At 47.6% G+C, this 19979-nt stretch overlaps 3 protein-coding genes across 3 annotated transcripts; 2 read left to right on the forward strand and 1 right to left on the reverse strand.

Annotated features, from left to right (window-relative positions):
• The first annotated feature begins 1080 nt into the window (after nt 1-1080).
• LOC128760455 (uncharacterized) lies at nt 1081-3492 on the forward strand. The gene is made up of 2 exons (XM_053867873.1): nt 1081-2289; nt 2578-3492. Exons 1-2 carry the CDS (start codon nt 1081-1083, stop codon nt 3490-3492), a joined length of 2124 nt encoding a protein of 707 aa, XP_053723848.1.
• A 500-nt stretch (nt 3493-3992) lies between these two features.
• LOC128761229 (trichohyalin-like) lies at nt 3993-9112 on the forward strand. The gene is made up of 2 exons (XM_053869312.1): nt 3993-4832; nt 4977-9112. The coding sequence occupies exons 1-2, from the start codon at nt 4122-4124 to the stop codon at nt 8559-8561; spliced, it is 4296 nt and encodes a 1431-aa protein (XP_053725287.1). The 5' UTR covers nt 3993-4121; the 3' UTR covers nt 8562-9112.
• Nucleotides 9113-11558: 2446 nt separating this feature from the next.
• On the reverse strand, nt 11559-18858 carry osgn1 (oxidative stress induced growth inhibitor 1). The gene is made up of 8 exons (XM_053869117.1): nt 18609-18858; nt 15686-15748; nt 14514-14650; nt 14240-14431; nt 14077-14168; nt 13605-13804; nt 13191-13534; nt 11559-13123 (listed from the first exon to the last, which is right to left on the reverse strand). The coding sequence occupies exons 2-8, from the start codon at nt 15741-15743 to the stop codon at nt 12608-12610; spliced, it is 1539 nt and encodes a 512-aa protein (XP_053725092.1). The 5' UTR covers nt 15744-15748; nt 18609-18858; the 3' UTR covers nt 11559-12607.
• Between the last annotated feature and the right edge of the window lie 1121 nt (nt 18859-19979).

Consider the following 19979-nt stretch of genomic DNA (forward strand, 5'->3'; position numbering starts at 1 on the left):
GTGTTTGTGTGGCCACTGCGTGTGGGAGGGGTTGCCGGGAGAGTGACGTGGAATCAAATTTTGAATAAAATAAATATAATAAAACCATGTCTAAATATCATAAAATGTAAATAATATGTTGTATTTAAACTCCAGAGAAGATATAAGTAAATGAAAGTATTGCTACAAAATGTTTGCCATCACTTTATTTATCTTTTTTTTTCTTTTCAAGAACTTCTCCATAGTTGTTAACTATGATTACAGATTTGCAGCTGTCAATTCAGTGACACACTACTGCCACTATATGTGACAAGTTATATATAAAAAAGTTATATATATATAAAAAAAAAAAAACAATCAAGCATGCACTAAAAATTAAATAAAAAGTGTATATACTTTTTATTTAATTTTTAGTGCATGCTTGATTGTTTTTTTTTTTTTTTTTTTATATATATTCTTTTGTACATTGTTTGCACCAAGGGAGTAGCGCTCAAATTTCGTTGTACACTGTACAAGGACAATAAAGGCTATTCTATTCTAAGTTGATTAAAACTGAGAGTCTCCCCTCGCAGCACAAAGGTGTAAAACAAAAAAACTTTCAGTGGCCCTTAAGGAGGCTTTGCGGCCCAACCGTGGTTAAGAATCACGGGACTAAACTATCATTTCACAAAGTAACAAAGTGAGTCGCTACAGCTGTCCACTAACCATGCTGACTCGCTATAAACAAGTTCAGACATTCAGTGATGCCATCGGGTACTGATGTGGTTTCCAATGCACAACCACCAACCCAGTCCAGTTGTCTTTGAATCATCATTGTGTGATGCGCTAAGAAGCAGATCTTTAAAGAAGGACTTCCATCTCTGGGGCAGTAGAGAATCGCCTGAGTAAATGGCAACCAGCGAGCGCAGCGATGAGTAAGCAAAGCCAAAGGAGACTCATCAAAGAAAACAAAGAAAAATAAAAGCACTGAACGACACTCATTAATCTGGTCACGTACCATCATGGCAGAGGCAGACTCAGGTTGGAGATGGTAGATGACACCACTGAACTCACCACCAAACTCATGCAAACGCTCGCAGTAAAAGTGCGTCACGTGACAGAATGCTGGTCATCAAGCAGAGCGGCGAGACGGTCTACACACTGGAGGATGAGCGGTCGGAGCAGCACAGAGCAGAGGAGACATGTTTCAGACTGGAAAAGGAGAAACGGATGTTCAAGATGAAGTTCAGAAGAACGAGAGAAAAGCTAGAGCACTTTGATGATGGGCAGGAGACAAGACAGTTGGACGAGTGGCTGGAGGACTCGTTGGACCGAGTGGCTGACCTCACAGCACAAAACGAACTGCTCAAGTCTCTGAACAAACTCAAACAAACTGAGATCCACCGGTTGAGGATGAAGATCGACAGAATGGATGAGGAGAGAGATGACAAGCTGTCTGAGCTCAAGTTTCTGTTGGCCCAGAAGAGCCGAGAAAGCGAGCGCCTCAGTACCGAGCTGAGCAACCTCCGCTCCCAGGTGTCTGAAGACGAAGAACTCACCCACAAGCTGACTCATGTCGAAGCCCTCAGGAAGAAAGACTGGGAGGAGATCCAGTGGCTGAGAGAGTCGGTCAGCGAGCTCCTAGACAAACACTGTGTGGACACAGAAATGGTGGATCCGGTCACTGAGCAGCGCCTTGACGAGCAGCAGGAAGAGTTAGAGACTCAGCAGAGAGCACTGCAGGGTGCTATGTGTCACCTCGAAGAAGCTCATCTTCTCATCATTGACAAGGATGAGCAGATCGCATTGAAAAACCACGAAAACGCCAGTCAAAAGAAAATAATCGAAGAGTTGGAGACGCACAACTGTTGCTTGCGACAGTCAGTGAAAAACCTTCAAGTTCAGCTGGAGAACCGGCACGAGGAGGAGATCCTGGCCGGTGTCAAGAACCTCCTGCAGGAGTGTACCTTCTCTACATTTTCTATCCACGTAAGTGATACCATAGAAGGCAGCGTTTGGAGTGAAAACACTCCAGAAACAAAGCCACTGAGTACACGCAATAAGAACATGAAGCTCCTGGAGAACCAGCTAGGTCAGAACCAGGGTCAGGAATTGATCTTTGGCGCTGAGGAGCACAGCAATGAGAGTTTATTAAAGACTGAGAAAGAGATCCAAGATTCTCCATTGGAAACAAAACCTGAGAGCCTCCTGGTAACAGATGAGAAAGATATAGAGAGTCAGTGTTGCCCGATAATCCCTAGACCTATATCAGCTGAGGAAGACCGCAAAAACCTCTTGGAGGCAGAACCCAAAAATGAAATGAGGACTGAAGTGAGTACAGAAACTTTAAAAAACAAGCAAGTTGTTTTTTTGTTGGAAAGACCGAGGCAGAGCCAAGATAAAGAATCATTTTACCAGAGAGAGAAACATTTGGGTACTGAAAGAAGGGATCAGACCCCTGTGGCTTCCATGGATATACAACTTGAACTTGAAACTACATTTGAAACAGACTGGTTATGGAAGAACCAGCAAGATGATTGGATAGAAGAGACCGAAGAGCCCTCTCTTGTTGGAAAACAATCAAGTCTTGTGGATATAGCTCAAGCGATGCACATTCAGACTTTCCTGGATGCACAACTTGAAGGTCAGGGCCAAGGGTCGATCACAGAAACTCCAACTGCAGGGCACAACAAAGAGATCCTTCTGGAGAAAAACGTAGAGGAGCCAAGTGATCAGACCATTGACAGTCCCCCAGAAAGAAAACATCAAAATCATCCAGACAAGGCTCAAGTTGAGGAAAAGCAAATGCTTGAAAACCAGGGTCATGAAAGTTCAGCGGAAAGAGAAAATGTCAACCTCACAGAGATGTTCGGGGAGACAGAACCAGGTGAGCAAATTCAAAAGAGTCCACCGGAGCCTGATTCAGGAGAGCTCCCCAGGGAAAGGCACGCAGCTCAGAAACAGGAGGCTGCCCATAGGAAACAACAGGAAGGTCAAAAGAAGGGCCAAGAGATCCTCCTGGAGATAGCCTCTAATGGAAGCTCCACAGGGACAGAAACAGACTGTCAGAGCCAGACAAGCAACCCAGAGATTGAAGCTGAAGGCCAGAGTGAAAACACTCCTCAAAGAGTGGAGACGGCTGATCAGAGTGAAGCGATCTCCCCAGAGGTGGGGCTTGAGGACTTTAGTGAAGACACATTCCAAGAAGTGGATCATACGGATCAGAGCAAAAACACCTCCAAGGACATGGGGTCTAAACAGGGCCATCAGAGACTGCTAGCCAAAGTGTCCAGACGAGGAACTCGAAGACCCAAGAGGCGAGATGGCCATGAAAAAGAACCAGAGGAACCCAGCCTTGAACTTCCTCAGGACAATGCACGACCTGGGCGTCAGAGTCGCAAGCCTGTATTTAAGCTACGCCAAAGTATTATATCCATTGCTGATATTCTGCGCATCCGGCCGCGGTACAACTACAGACGTTTGGATGACCTCGCATCGCTGCCACTTATCAGTGAATCGTACGATTGTCCCTGATGAAGAGGTTTATGGACACAAAACTCAGGGACATCAGAACGATAGACGGCAGCTATGGCACTATGAGTCTAACCTAAACGTGACAACGTTGACCCGAATTGAGTCTCTGAACATGTTTGTTGATAGAACTATGTACCAGGATTTTTTTTGTCAGCGTAAGGGGAGGAAAAAAAAGGAGTGGGGAGACATGGTGGGGTAGGCCAAATTCTGAGATGTACCTGGCTAACAACATAACAAGCGGAATGATTCTAGCTGCTAATGTTAGCATTGTAGGCAACATAGTTCTGAAGACTGATACACAAATAAAATTAGACATTCATCCCTGGTTTCAGTCGTCTGCTCTGTATTCACTTCTTGACCATCTTAAATTTCCTTCCTCCATTTGCTCGTCTTTGATCCAACTTCAGACTTGCTTGGCATCTATAAAAACCATCGTGTGGTCGAGGAGAAATTCGCTGATGTCCCTGGACGGCTCTCTAGCAGCGTCCTTTGAAGCTAATCAAAGGACAGTCTGGCAGCTTATATAACTGAGGCAGCCGAAGCGTTCGTCACATCATCAGAACCTTGGGCAAACGTAAAAGCATCAGGACAACTAGGAGTCAGCACCAGAAGACCACAGAAAGCTATAGATGAGCAGCAAGGTCGTCCACAACCTTTTTGAGTTCAAGGAGCGAGATCTGGTTGCCAAGATGAAAGGACAGCGGGATGCACTCAAGTGCGTCCATGACAAAGTGGCTTGCATAACCAGACTCATGGAGACGGAGAGGAACCCAAGAGAGCAGGAGAGCCGACGAGCCTTGCAGGGTGCAATGATGGACCAGGAACAGCTGCAGCAGGAAGTTCACAAGCTCCTGAGTGGGAATGTTGAAGTCCAGAAAACATTGGTGGAACGAGACCAGCTACAGCTGGAGATCCAGAAGCAGCGCGAGAAAACCTATAAAGAACTGACCGAAAGGGTCCTGCTTGAGAAGGTGCTTGAGGAAAACCAAAAGATCCTTGCGCGTGAGAAGAACCTGAAGGAGGAGTATATCAAAAGAGAAAAGGAAATAAGAGCCGATATTGAAATGCTGAGGAACTACAGACACAATGAGATACTCAAAGAAGAGCTTCAACTGGAGATTCAGAAACTGACAGAGCTTTTGGAACAAGAGAGAGACAATTACCTGAAGGAAAATACTCACCGACTACAGCTGGAGAGGGACTTTGAGAAGATCCAAGAGGAGCTCCGGGGCCAGAAGAACCTCAACCAGGAGTTCATCCTCAAAGAGAACGAAACCAGGACAGAGCTGGAGAACTTGAGGAAGAACAGTAGCACACAAGCGCAGAGAATGGCCTTCAGGGTGAGTTAAGGGTTGTGGCAGATGTTCATACTCGTGTTCTCTTCTATACTAGAGATCTTTCCATCTTGGCCTTTTTCCGCATGTGTGTAGTTAAATCATTGAGGAGGCTTAAGAGAATTGGTGCTGACTTGTTGCTCCTTTCAGGTGAGAGAGACCAACGTAGAGGACCAGAAACTTCTACTGAAGGAGATGGAGGTGTTAGCACCTGCGTACTTGGACAGAGACAAGTTCTTAATGGAGCAGAAGGCTCTGAGAGAAAACTATGCCTGTCTGAAGGAGGAGCTGGAGACAATGACAGCGTCGTATCATGAGGTCACTTGTAAGTGTGAGGAGATGGAGAAACGGGCTAAAGCCTTAGAGCAGAGGCTCAAGATGGAGGTCAAGATGAATGAAGAGAATGTGAAAAACGACCTTGCTCTGATCAAGACCATACGTGCTGATCAGGAGTCTTTCTGGCGGAAGATGGAGGAAGAGATGGAGGCTGTCCATGTGGAGGCTGCCATGAGGGAAGAGTCCCTACGTGAGGAGGTGGAGGAACTCAAAGCTCAGCTCCAGGAAAAAGAAGAGATGCAGGAACCACCAATCACTCACTTTGAGGTGAACTTTCATGTAGAGTTCCTTCCACGCACCCCAGAGATCCTGGAGGAAGATGTGGAGTGCAAGCCACAGTTGGTTAAAGTCCAGATGACCAAAAAGAACAATTACCCCTCACTGAAGAGCGAGGAAAAGAACATCTCTCCAGATCCAGATGACCCTTTGGCTCATCTTCCTGTTGCAACGCTTACATCCAACGACATGCAGATGAGAGAGGAACTACAGCACGTGAATCAGAACCTCAGAATGGATCATGAAGGGATGTCAGATGAGCTCTTGACTGGTCCAAAAGAGTCCATACGTGGTGAAGCAAACCAACCCAAGTCAGAAGAGCAAGAGTCAGAGGAGGAACTTGCTGTCCAACAGGTCCCTTCCTCCTGGGATGTGGTGGAAGAACGCATAGTTGGACAACAGAAACAACCTGGAGAACTCCAGGAGAATGTTGAAGAAGCCACATGTGGTCAGGACAATTTGAGGTTGAGAGAGGACTCAGAGGAGAAAATGGCTCAACAACTGAGTCTGGACTCTGAAGAACTAGACTTTGTGATTTTAGAAGATAACATAGCAGATGAAGAAGTCCTTCTCTTGGAAGAGAGTTCGACAGTTCAGCTGCAAGAGCCTGAGATTTATGCAGGTCAACAGGCTGAAGATGTCTTGCGGTTGGACATAGTGGAAGTCCAAGGGGAGAATCCGGTGTCAGGAAAGGTGTCAGAAGAGACAGTGGCTGCTCAAGGAGACAACTCTTTAAGAGAGGAGGTGGAACTGAATCATCAACCTGAAGAGTCTGCGGAGGTTAAGCAGGAGAGTTCAGGAGGGGATGTCTCGACTCATCACTTTCTTTTATTAGCGATAGAAGCAAACGAAGACTCTAAACACATCCCAGAGAAGACAGTTTCATGTCCAGATAATCAGACAAATTTGGACTTGGACAAACAACAAAAACAAGCAGTCACAGAGTTTCAGCAGGAGATTCTAGAAGAACAAGTGACTTCTCCGAAAAATGTTCCTGTGAGTGTGCCGAAGGAGCCAGAAGTACAGGCACATGAGCAGGAGCAGCAAGAACCAGAGCTGGAGACTGGAGAAGGGGTGTGGACTGACCAAAAAGACCTCCAGTTGAGCAATGAAGCACCAGTCGTGAAAGCATCTGAGGAACATTTGATTCTCCAGAATCTGGTTTCAAAGGAGGAACTTCCAAGTCATGAAAACATACTCCTGAGGTTGGACATTGAGGAACCTGGGGTTCAAAAAGACACGCAGAAGTCTGAGCTCTCAGGGGAGCCAACAACCCATCCAGAAGATGCATCCCTGAGGCATGAGCCTGTAGAACACTCTGTCAACAACATCTCACTAATAACATCACATTGTGAAGCGCAAAATCGCCAACAATATCAAAAGACAAATGAACTCAAGCACAAGATTCCGGAGGAGATCCTGTCTGACCTGGATGATCTTCTCTTGAGGGAGAATGTCGATGACCTGAAGGACCAAGACGAGCAGGAGGAACTTCTTTATAAGAGTTTAGATGAGAAAGAGCACAATCAGACAGTTCTTTCTTTGGAAGAGGAAAAGTTGGTTGTCTATCTTCAGATGCAAGATATTGGCGCACCTCAGACAATCGATTCAGAGAGAGCAGAGGCTGGACAAGGTGATGTCAGAGAGGAGGTGGAACATCAGCTGGTTGAGCCGCAGAAGTACCATACCAATGACTTATGTGACAAACCTTCAGACAAGGTGGTGATTGATGAAGAAATTATAGTGAAGGAAGCCAAGGACCAGATGAGTTTACCTCTGGACGGTCACCTGGAGAGGGTGCAGATCTCAGAAGAGATGCTACCTGAGCAAGCGGATATTATGTTCACTGAGAATGTGAAGGTTCCACCCCACTCTGACATACCTGAGGAACATCAACAAAGTCTGGTGCAGATGTTTGGAGATCGAGAACAACCAAACCTGAAAATCCAACCAGGGTCAGAGGAACTTCTGGAGGCAATGCTCCCTGACGAGGATTCAGTGGTCTGCTCAGACGATCTCAGCATTCAGAGCATTCAGACAGGAAGCGCTGATTCAAATCCTCAACCCCAGAAGCCTCAAACCTTCTTGAAGAAAGCTCACCAGTACTTGAAACTAAAGACACCTGGAAAAAACAGCAAACTGAAGAACATCTCAACAGAATATGCATCCTCGCCTTCGGCGTCACCTCAGCGCTCTCTCAGTGAAAGCAAAAAACTTCTTCGGGGAGAAGTCAAGATTCCCGGAGACATGAACCCTGAGCTGAGCAGTGCTCAGGCCGATAAGACAGAAGCTGCGGAGGAAGACCTCTCCAATGACGAAACCTCCGTGCAAGAGGCAGAGGAACTGATGGGAGAACTTCAGGATACTGAGCCTCAGCGGGAAATGCCGACATCCAAGAAGGTTTGGAAGAAAACCTGCCAGTTCCTGAATCTGAAGACTCTGGGGAAGAAGAGACGTTCTGCAGATCGTTCCCCAACCCGTTCCTGCGCTCTGACCAACAACTCCTCATCCACTGAAAATATCACAAGGGAGAAGGAGAACAGAAGAAACCTGGACGCGGAGCAAGAGCCTGCAGAGTGTCAGCTGGACAATGTGACAGCTGAAGAAGCTGCTCAGGATCCAGAGTGTGACCAATTCAAGCAGACTGCGGAAGCCTGCTGTTTCTCTGATCCACATGCTCAGATGTTCTTGGAGAAGGATCTCCATCAGCTGGAAATGACCCAGCAGAAAAGCTGCCCCCTACCCGCCTCCATGTCCCTTGACAACCAAAAGACATACGAAATAGAGGTGAAGATCAACAAAGAGGATGTTCAACCTGACCTGAGGCTAAGTTGTGAGCTGGAGGAGGAAGGTCAAGATGGCTGGTCTGGAGGTGTGGAGGGGGAGCGGGTGATCGATCCTGTGCAGGAGGACTCAGAGGAGCTGCAGAACCTGTCGATACAGCTCAATTTCCCCGATCCTCATGATCAAGAACTTTTAGATGAATTTGCCAAGAATCGGCAGAAGGTCCTGAATCTCCAGATGGTTTGCAAAGGTCCTTTGAACATCCTGCACACCAAGGCGTTCATCTCCCTGTGTCAGTCACCGTGTGCCCCCTCACTCGCTCCCTCCCCAAACATGTGACTTGCTGCAGTCCTGGTTCACAAAAAAGATAAGGAACGATGTCAAGTTCAAATGCACTCATATGATGTTAGAAAATTTCCTGCTGTGTCACAGAAGAATGTGGGGACATTCTTCTGTGACACAGCAGGAAATTTTCTTTGAGGTCCTCTCCTCGCTTCTCTGCTTAAAAAAGACACTGAAGAACAGCCATTACCCACTTTTGTCTGGATGCTGCCCCCTCGGCGCTTGCCCTGATTCTCATTCCTCTGGTGTGGCTGTCAGACGGTTTAGCTGGTTCCATCATCAGGTGGCGGTCTGAGGTTCGCAGCGCAGATAGTTGGATCAGTTCAGGAGCACATGAAGAAGTTTTTCTCAATCATCTGACCGGTCAGGTGACAAGATTGACAGCAGCAAATGTAACTCACAACAGATGCTTCGTTGATGTTGAAAGTTCTACCATCAGTGGAACTCATCCTGACTCTCCCGCAAACATGAGAGGAGCTTCAACAATGACTGTGTTGCCAGTAGATGTCCAGCAGGTGTCATCTTGAGGTAAACAATAATAAAGCAGTTTTAATGACTTACTTTGTGAGCCATCTGTGATGTCATTTGACTGAAAGGTTTCAAGAAAGAATCAGTATCACCTGGGTGAAAAATGTTTTTGGTTAGAAAAAAACAGCGTGGTCTTCGTTCAGAACAGCAAGTCCACACATCAACATTGAGATAATGAACCACAAAGCCATTCATTGTGAGCCAATGTTTATTTTGCTGTGTTCAAATCTGGAATGACTTGGATTCTTGGGAGGTTACAGTTTCATTTGGGCGCCTCCTTGTCCAGTCAGAGTCTGTAGGTTCTGATGAACATTTTGTTCAGGACATTCTTCTGACTCCTTCAAGGTGGTCACCAGTTTAGGGGCCATCTTGGGAGGAGGTGCCTCGATCACGCTAAGGTCTCGGAGACTTCCCCTGGCCTGCTCTTCAGCGTCCATGCAGCAGACTACTGCTGATGCGCTTGATGCACCATCTACAGGTCACTTTTAGGCCTCTTTTTTAGGGGGCTGTCATGTTCACCCATCTTCGGGTTGCATGTGTCTCTGGCCCTCACAGGCTTCCAGGAGGTCCTGCTCTTTGGGAACATCCTCGGATGACCAACACTCCTCCAGGAAATTCTTGACGCCAGCCAAAATGTCACGCTCATGCTGGCTCTCCATCTGGTCCTGCAAGTCCCGAATGGACTGCCTAAGGCTCCTGGTCCGGATCTCCAGATCATCGATTATTTTCTTCTGGTCAGCAATCTCCTGGCTCTGTTCTGCGATCAGCTCGTCTTTGGCAACGATGAGCAGCTGTGATTCTTCCAGGCAGATCTTGACCAGGTTCAGAGCTCTCTGCTGGTTTTGGTGTTCCTCCCTTTGCTGACTCTCCATCTGCAGGAGAACTTTCTGCTCGTCCAGGGAGCGTTGTATCACTAGGTGGTCCACCATCCTCTTCAGAGCTCGGATCTCTTGGGCGTCCCGCCTCTTCAACTCTTCTGCCTCTTGCAGCTTCTGCAACGCCTCCTGGTCATCTGTCAGCTGGCATCGTAGGTTGCTCAGCTCGGCAATCAGACACTCGTTCTCCAGGTTCTTTTTGAGCAGCTGAGACTCCAGCTTCAACACCTCCTCGCTTCTTTCTTTGTCCAGTTCTTCAATTTCTCTGGTCAGCCTCATGAGCTCAGCTTGTTTGGACTCGTTCATGGTCTGCAACTGGACAATCTGGGCCGTGAGGTCAGACTCTCGATCCAAACATTGGTCCAGCTGATCCCGAAACCTCTGGAGCTCTTCCAGAGAAGCTTCTAACTTAAGCTCGGTTTTGTCCAACTTCTCCTTTTCTCTGAGTCTCTTAAACTCTGACTTGAGATTTCTCTTCTGCTTCTCCAGCCAGAAGTTTTTCTGTGCTCGCTCCACCGGCTGATACGCCTCATCCTCCAGCATGTAGATGGTTTCCTTGCTTCCTCTGATCACCAACATTCTCCCCACATTAATTCGGGATGAGAACATTGAGCCAGATGACATGATCCCAATTCATTTCTCCTCTCTACCCTGACACTTCAACTTTATCAGCTCTGTCTGCCAAGATGAAAGACACTCACATCTACAACATTCAGCTTTACTCGAGGAACCTTCACCTACTCCTTTGATGATCCTCTGATGTAATAACACAGATACTAAAGAGACTTGTCTGGTGGGCCAGGTAGACGTTTCAAGACAACCACTAGGGGGCGACATCACCCCACTTTAAAGTCGCTATTCTTCTACCGTGGTACAAAACTGGTTCAGAAACAGGTTCGGGGTATTTCTCAGAATTTCATCTGTGGATTCTGCATGGTTCTTAGATGAAGCTAATCATACTCATGTCATAGTATATCCCAGTGTTGTTTTTCCAGGTTAGAGTTTTCATCCAATCAGAATCCAGCATCAACAGTGCAGGCGCAGGTGCCCTCAGAGGAACTGAGTGACACATATGGATAGTTGCGATAGCCAATCAGATCACGAGTTGGGGACAGCGAGGTCATCTGTCTGGCATCAGGTTGAAGGTGACTAGTTCGCCTCCTGTGATTGGATACTCATCCATACGTACTAACTGCTACTCTTTTCCTGTGGCTCAAACATGTACGGATTTTCATGGGCAAACTAGCTTCAGAGCAATGAAACCACAGATGTTTGGTGACATCCCAGACATTACATTCTCTGCCCATGCATTTCCCCGCCATCTACAGCCACACCGGCAAGATAACCGGGCGGAAAAAGTTTGGCACTTCCAATTACGCGGCTAGTGCAGCAGGCTTAGCGCTTGGTGAGTACAAGGCCTAGGTGTAAAATGCACGGCCCGCCGCTGTAAGAAATCACCAGGACAGCAGCGACAGCTTCTTCAGCTTCAGTTTCTTCATAAAACATAGAAGTACTTCCCCTTACTAAACTTGTTTTGCTGTATATGTGAAGTTGTGATGTGACAAGAGAAAACTCAGACAACTGACCAGTTCAATGTAATGTTATTGCTCCGACAGAAACCGAATCCCTCGGCGGACTACAAAATCTGATGTACAAAGACTTTGGGACAATTTCAAATCTACAGGAAACCAACAAGTTCATCTGTGGCGGAATCACAAACACAAAATCTTGAGTAGAAGACTCGGTTGCTGTGACGTCTTTGGTCGGGTTCAGCTGCCTTGTTTATTGTAGTGGACATCGCACTGAAGGAGTTACATTCATTGAAAGATACCAAATGAGGAGACACAATAAATTAAGGAAATTTGTGGTTTCCTTAGCAACTGTTTATCAGCTCCACATAATGAGGCAACATTGGTTGTCAGACAGGAACGTTAAGCTGCTTTTAAAATATGAGCACTGCACACCGTTCAGGACTCACAGAGAATTAAACCTGCGATCTGCACCCATCCAGCTGCTATGCAGCACAAGGCAACTTATAACAAGAATCATGAGAAGAGAGCCAGGCGAGTGGGATTCAAACCTCTGAGTTTATTATAAATGCCCTCATTTATATATGTATAAAAACAGTACTAAGAAAGCTATTCACAGAAGCTCAGCAGCTAGCTACGTACGCCTTGCTTCTTGAACAAACTCCAGTTCATCAAAAGGTCACTTGACTTGTGTAGCATTCTGAGCTATCATGTTAGCATCAATGTATTCCTTGTATGCAGTGATCTCCACCCAGACGAGCAAAAGTTTGTATCATCTTCCCTGACAGAAACAGTCATTGGCATGAGAGCATGAACCTGAAATCCCACTCTACACCTGCAGAGGGAGCTCAAGACATAGCGCTACAGTCTTACTTTAATTTTAGAAATTTCTAATGGTATCAAACGTTAAAGTGCGAACAGTTGTTTTCTGCCGAATCGTAAACGCAGGAGTACAGTTTTATAGCAGTCTCTGTTTGCAAACATTCTTCAATGTTGTTGGTCCAAAATCTTCTGTTGGAAACAAATATATTTTTTGACTTTATATGAAAATAGTTTCTCTGACTGCAGACAACAAGGCTTCCAAACAGAGAGTCACAGTCAGACGGTTCTGCTATGACTCCAAAACGCAGAGGCCTCGCTGCTGATCCAACCATCGGTCCATCAAACTGTCAGGGCTCTGGTCCTGCTCCTCACTCTCCTCACGTTGCCTTTTGGCGAGGTCGCAGGCAATGGCCAGCGCGCCACCCTTCAAGAAGCGGACGAAGTTCTCGCCCACTAATGGGCCCATGGCGTACAAGCCCGGTCCATCTGCCGCAATGACCCGGTTGGTGAAAGGGTCAACGTCTATCGGGTTCCTCCGACAGGTGATGGGCTCCTTCTGGTCTAGCGCCAGGTTTTGGCCGTTGTCAGGGAGAAAGGAAAGGTTGGGGTGGGATCCGATTAGAACCAGTGCTTTGGACACTTGGACCACTGTTCGCTCGCCCAAATCAGACTCCAGGACACATTTGTGGTCAGGTCGGAACTCCACCACCTTGTGACGGGGGAAGCTAAGGTACCCGGGGTAGGAGGAGGGGCCGGGGGTCTCTGGGGTCAATTGGTGTTGCTGCTGGGTCATCATCTGGTGGACCTGAGGGTGAAATGGGTCAGTGAGCCTCGATCATGTTGACCTCCAGTACTGCCCGCGGGAAACTCACCTTGTGGTACTCGGGGTACAGGACTTTGGGCAGCTGGTTGAAGATGAGGCCCGGGTCTGTGACAGAGCGTCTGAAAACATGTCGGACTGGAGTGTTGAAGTGACGAGAGGCCAACACAGCATCTGCGGCGGTAAGCCCCGCCCCCACGACCAGCACTGGGTCGCGTGATTTGTCCAGTTCACCGCGATCGATTGCTGCCTCCAACTCCCAAAAGGAGTGGCAAACGAAGGGGAGTGACTCGCCCTCCACGCCGAGCCAAGCCGGAATGTCGTGCGTCCCCGTCGCCAGGACAACGTTCTGAGCCAGCACAGAGAACGGCTCCAGATCCGATTCTAATGGTCCATCTGCAGGGAAGAGGCAGACGTTGAAACACCGTCGTCCAGTCATGGTCTCTGATTCCAGAATGACTCTCACCTCCAGACTCATCGCCATCCCGTCTTTGCAGTCCTGCGACTCTCCAGCAGGGCGGCGCCCCGTCCTGACCTTGGGGCTCCCTGGTTACTGAGGTGACGGTTGTTCCGCAGGCAAAGTTTTGCTCCAGCAACATACGGGAGACGTAGTGTTGATAGTAGGAGGCGATTTCTGCGGGGGTGGCGCGGTCGTTACGGACGTTCCTGGGGAGACAACAAGAGACGGGAGTGATGTCATTGTTTTGTAAACCTGTGTCGATTCTGATCAGGGCCAAGTGCAAGGGAATCGGACTGTTCACCAGAGATGGATGCCCCCAGAACACAGCCATTAGACGACAGATCTATGAACTGTTGTCTATGAACTTTGACAAAGTGTGTTGCGGGTAGAACATGCCCAGCAGCAGACTTCATTTGATTAGCAAAACACTGAAAGGCGCGCGCACACACACACGCACGTGTGTGTGTGTGTTACACACCTGCGTTTCTCTCTCAGCCAGTCCTTCAGCTTCAGTCCAGGGAGTTCCATCCAGTTGGCCAAGCTGAGCGTGAGCATGGAGCCCTCCATGGCCTGAGGACACCAGGTGTTAGCCGTCGTCATGGTGACCATCACTTATACATTAACATTAGCAACACACGTACATGCCAGGCCCCCCCGGGCGGCCCCCTCCCCAGCACCAGGTGAGTGACTGCTCTCTCAGGTTCGTAGCGCCACTCCAGCGGCGATGTGTGATCGGAGCCGAAGTCGCCGTCCGGCAGCAGCAGCGAGTCGAAGAGGACGGCCACCGGGTTTGAGGAGCGACCCTCCAGCCCCTCGCACAGGTACTCCAAGTCCTGTGCACACACACACAGATGAGGATCAGCACCTCCATGTCTTAGGCCTAAAGCAGGATGATGACTCATCTTCGTGAGTTACCTGCTCCAGCAGCGACAGGTGAGCTTGTTCCTCCAGCTTGCTGTGCAGGAGAGTGTTGGGGTGCGATGCCCCGGCAGACAGATAGGGGGTGTAACCTGAGAGCAGGTAGGAGAGACAGATGCCCGATGGCCCATTTCCTGAAACAAACGTCTCATGTTAGTGTGTCCCTCTTCTAACCTTCAACACTCATCTGCGTGTTCACGTCTCGGGAGATTTTCACTACCAGGTTCTTGTCTTCCTTGGAAATGAACTCCTAACTTGCATTGTTCCCACAAAGACACACACGTGTGTTGGCACGTGTGTGACTCAGCAGAAGCTGCCTTCCTCCAGAATGACTGGCTGCCAGCTCTGCAACCAGTTTAGAACACCGTTGGCACATGCAGAGGAAGTGATGTCAGAGCTCAGGTGAGGGAGCGATCATGTGCTCACACCAGGGCTGTGCAGTTACTTCAATTTCAAATGTGAACGCATTTAACTATTCTTTACATCGTCACCAAATTCTAAACTTGGAAACATAAAATGCCTTCAGAAATAATAATTAATAACGTAGTACTTCTATGCCAGAACAAACTGAACATTTTTTTTTAATAAATGGTGAATGTGACTTATAATGTCAGTGTCAATTGAGGAGGACAGCGCCTATCAAGGCAGACCATAATGTACCATCATACGATGCCCTCTGCAGATCCAAACTGATCCATGAGCAGTGGCTGGTAGAGCACAAATATCCTAGCTAAAGTACTGAACCCACCTGTGTTACAGTTGGTACTTCACAACAGAATTATGTGCTGGTTTGTGTAATATTATCAGCTGGTATCTGCATATTTATTCCTTGCTAATATTTTATTTTTTTATAAATAACTCTCTTTTATTTATTTTTGCACTGACAGCGGTTAACACAGTATTTATTAAATAGGGCAATAAAAATCATTTCCCAAACATCAGCACTAGGTCAGACGGACTCATGCGCAGCATGTCTGTGTTCTGCTGAGTCATTCCAAGCTTGACCGGGTCAACAGTGTGCAGCTTTTGCTCACTCGTGTTTGTTTAATTACACAACAAAAGTTTTATGATCCGGCGGTGAAAGCAGCTTTTGTTTTATGACTCACCACAACGAGCTGCAACAGGATTGTGTGTGTGTGTGTGTGTGTGTGTGTGTGCGAGTAGCCTACCAATGATGACCACTGGCAGGATGTCTCCTGGGATGAGTTCTTTATCCTGAAGGTCCATTTGTGCTGAAGACAGAAGATGAGCTTCATATCAAGTGTCAAACGTATGTTAAGCATTAATGTCGGGCGAGGGCAGTCATTTTCCTGTACATTTCCACTCTGACGTACACACATAGTTAAATAGCTGGAACAAGAACAGAGAGCAATGTAAAGCTGCTACACACATGCAAGCACTCCGAGGAAGCGTGCGCGTGCGTGTGGTTAAATGACGACAGTGAGGAGAGAATGAACTCACTCTTGGCTTTTCTACAGCTGAAAACGTTCCAAGTATTCTGGGTTGCTATTGTTAGCGGTGCTCGCATCCCCACAGTGAAGCTGCGCCCCTCAGCGTCAGCACACTGGATCAGAACAAGGTTCTAGTGACTTCTGTATCAAACCTGGTGTCAGCAGAGGGTCACCCTAACCGCTGTTCGTGTTTGTGAGATGAAAACCGCCAGTGAAGTGGTGCCATGAACTCTGTCTGGTGTCATGTTGCTGACGGCACCAAAACCAGTTCCACTTCTTTGACAGGGACCAACTTCAGGAGCAGGAACTCTCTTCAAACAATTAAGTTTCAGCAGCCAAGGTCAATCATGTGACCAGCACCAGAGGAGGGGGGCGTGCCCGGCTGCAGGCGACACAATTGCTGAGTCATGCTGACTAACTGAAGACATGACATGGAGCAGAGAGAGATCGAATCGCACTAACAACATTGCTCCTCTTGACAAAGCTCCTCGTGTGCGAACAGCGTTGGCTCCAAACAGTCAGCCCAAACTTTCTGTTGCACAAAAACACACCAGTCATATCAATGTCTGGCCCGGGTGCCAGATGAGGCCCGTTGCTCTTGGACCATCGGTTGTTGACCGTTTTATTCAACTTGAACATGTTTCTGTCTGTCTGTGTTCAAAATAACTTGAAAAGTAATGGACTGGATTGTTTTAAATTGTCAGGAAAAAATGGTTCAATTTTGGGGATGATCATATTTGTATTTATTTTTAAAGGATCCTTTAACACTGGAAGAAAGGACCATTTCCAGCATTTGTATCCAGGGTTTTTATCAGAAGGAAGTTTTGTCAGTGGAAATGTGCTGGCGTTGGTCTGAAGCGGTCTGTCGGGGGTCTGCGCCCTCTGAGTGCTTTTCCAGTTGACCATGTTTTCGGCTGAGGCAAGTGAACTTCCTTCAATGTTCTTTCTGCCCTTTTGGATTTGACCGCGTTATGTTTCCGCTGTCTACTTCCACATGCCTGCTCCTCCTGTTGACGGCAACATCGGTATGCCGCCACTTTAAGAGTTTTGGGCCGGGGCGGTACTTCCTGTTTGAAGACTAAATATTTGGCTTAAACAACAGGCCTGACTGCACTCAAGTGTCTTCCCAGGTCTCTTTGTGGATCAAAAAAAAAACAAGGAGACTGAGATAAACAGTGCGTGAGCGTGTGTACTTGTATAGCTACACCTGCGGGGACCAATTCTTGGAAACACACCTTCTTTTGGGTGATTGTAACAGGAAAGTCTGATTTAGGTAAGGTTAGCCATTGGTTTTGGATGGTCAGGTTTAGGGTGGGTAAAGCATTATGGCAATGAAATGTCCCCACAAAACATAAAAAAATCATTTGGATTCAAGTGCACGCTACAAGTCTACTTTCACTTCCGCTAATTTCTGAGGTTTCTGTCGACCTTCAAGTGAACTTCAGTGTCTATGCTTTTTCCACCAGCCTTTTTCCGGTTTTAGTCTCTAGTTCTTCCTTCACAACAGCCCCAGTTAGAACTGTTCCTGACTCATTCATCCAGTCTCCAGGTGAACATCTAGATTTGGAAGCAAGCATGAAGCTGGACATGAGCGCTTAGCAGGTCAAGAGGTCTGGTCAAACACACTCTTCCAGAATACAAACAAAGTTAACAAGGTTAGACTAATGAGCAGCCTGGACAGGTGAAAGGTCAAACACTCTGGCCAGCGCCACCTGCGCTCAAGAGTCTGGCCCTCAGCCGGCTCACACGTCATGGGCTGCTGGGACGTCCCGGACCCAAGGGAGAGAGGCAGGTGATCACCTTAGCACAAGGGTGGGCAATCCGGTCCTCAAAGGGCCGCGGTGGTGCAGGTTTTTCTTCCAACCAAACAAGCTCACACAGTTTGACCAATGAAGTGGAGGTGACTGACTGAGTGATTGTACCCCTAAGACACCTGTTGGTGAAAAAGTGTCCTCTTGATTGGTTGGAACAAAAACCTGCACCCACTGCGGCCCTTTGTGGAACAGTTTGCCCACCCCTGCCTTAGCAGAAAGTGCCTTCAGCCCGTGTCAGTGAGGGTTTAGGGAACACTAGTTCCCACTAGTTCCCTAAAGAAACGTGGGCAGGGTAACCTCTGCAGAAGAGGGCGTGACGCCGCGAGGAGAGACTGATGTTTCAAACTACAGTACACACAATAAATAGCTACAGATGACGGCACAGACGGAACAGGCGAGGAAGGAATCGCGTGATCTGTTCCATTAAATTCAATCGGGGAAAAAATAATTGGCTTTGGAAGAGATTTAAGATGATGAAGTTTTTAATCAGCGGATTATTAATGACTTAATAATCGATGACGTCACTATTACAGTCATTATTATGTAACGTGCAGACGCCGGTTATGAACGGTCAGATCGACTGGAACTCTTCCCGACTGCAGCGGTCGCGGTGGAAGTTAGTCCGGCGAGGGGGAGGGTCTTTCTCGGTTGTGTAACCGGGGCAGCCCGCCAGCCGGCCGGCGAGCCGGCAGCTGCGCGCGAGGCCGGACTGAGTCGACACCGGGTCGCAGAGTCACGGACGCCGTCGAGGTGTTATAACAGCACCGCGCGAAGCCGCTCTGCGGCGCATGCGTGGACGCCTTTTTCCTGAATGAATGGGTACTTACCGGGGCTTCCTTGCTCGGTGTCGGCTCTTGTTAACGGGGGAGAGGTGTGGGCAGCTTCCGTCTGGTTACTGGCTCATCACCTGGAACGCACCGTTCATCCGTCGATCCCCACATGTGAGGCTGGAGGTCGGGCTGCACGATCAGCTTATATAGAGCTACAATCGCTCATCAGCGGACCAATCACAGGCCGGATTCTTCCCGGGCTACCCCGCCCGCCTGCGCGAGCCCATAGATCGTCTCTGTGCAGCAGAGGAGCGACAGAGGTGTCACGCCGGAGGGATCTTGCGGCTGGAACACAAAGATCGATTATTTATGAAGAAAATAACAATAATCAGTTCACCAATAATCAGTGTGTATAAATAAGCCAAAGCTTATTGTTATTTAAGGCTCAGTATGACATCATATACCCAGCACTACTTCAAAATTCCCCACACATCATTTCACACTCTCAGAGATGCTGAGAGACAGTTGTTTTCCGACCACAAGTAAAACCCACTTTCAAGAAACATGAGTCAATTTGTTCAACTTCTGTATTGTCCAGACGTAAGTGACCTGGAGCCACATCTGCTGCGAGCGGAGATGCTAGTGGCCTGGATGCTACTGATATAGAACTTTGTGTTGAGATCTCTGTTGAGTTAAAGCTGCCATGAAGGAGGCTGCCAGCAGATATGATTGATATGTGAGTACATACTTCACTTCTGGATGATGCAAACTCATTGGCTGCTCACTGTTGTAGAACAGCAAGTTAGCGTATGTGCAAACGCACGTGAACACTGGTTACGAGAGCTGCTGCTCAGAGATCTGGCGTCCCGGCTTTGATTGATGGTGACAGTTGAGCGAAGGTCGATCACGGCTGACTTTATTTCCACTGAACTTGTAATTAAAGTCCAGGTTCCAGATCAGTCACAACCGGGTCATTGGGATGGGTTTTCTTTACATAACAGCGAGCCAACGAGTCAGGCCTGTGCAGACTCGTTCAGAACTTGTTTTTGATTAAATCCCGCAGATTCCATAAATCTCTGACCCAAATTCACCCACCAGGTGCTGCGTGACAGGCTGCAGGTGTTCTGTCACAGTGAGATCGGGTCAGAATGGGTCACGTTCTGACTCGATCTGCACCCCGTCTCCCGAGGCAGGTTTCAGTACATTTTCAAATGTCTGACTAATGTCGGACTAACAAGTCTTTTAAGCCTTATACAAATTTGTGTTTGTGTATGAGTGTGTTGTTTTTTTGTCTGAAAGTTTGCATGTGTTCAAAGGAAGAATCATCTGATGATCATGAGTCCTGGACCAGCAGGGGTCAGAGGTCAGAGGTGGAAAATTCAAATTGACACAATTAAAATAAATAAATAAATAAATAAAAAAACTCTG

The sequence above is a fragment of the Synchiropus splendidus genome, chromosome 6, assembly GCF_027744825.2.
Source record: "Synchiropus splendidus isolate RoL2022-P1 chromosome 6, RoL_Sspl_1.0, whole genome shotgun sequence".
Taxonomy (NCBI): domain Eukaryota; kingdom Metazoa; phylum Chordata; class Actinopteri; order Syngnathiformes; family Callionymidae; genus Synchiropus; species Synchiropus splendidus.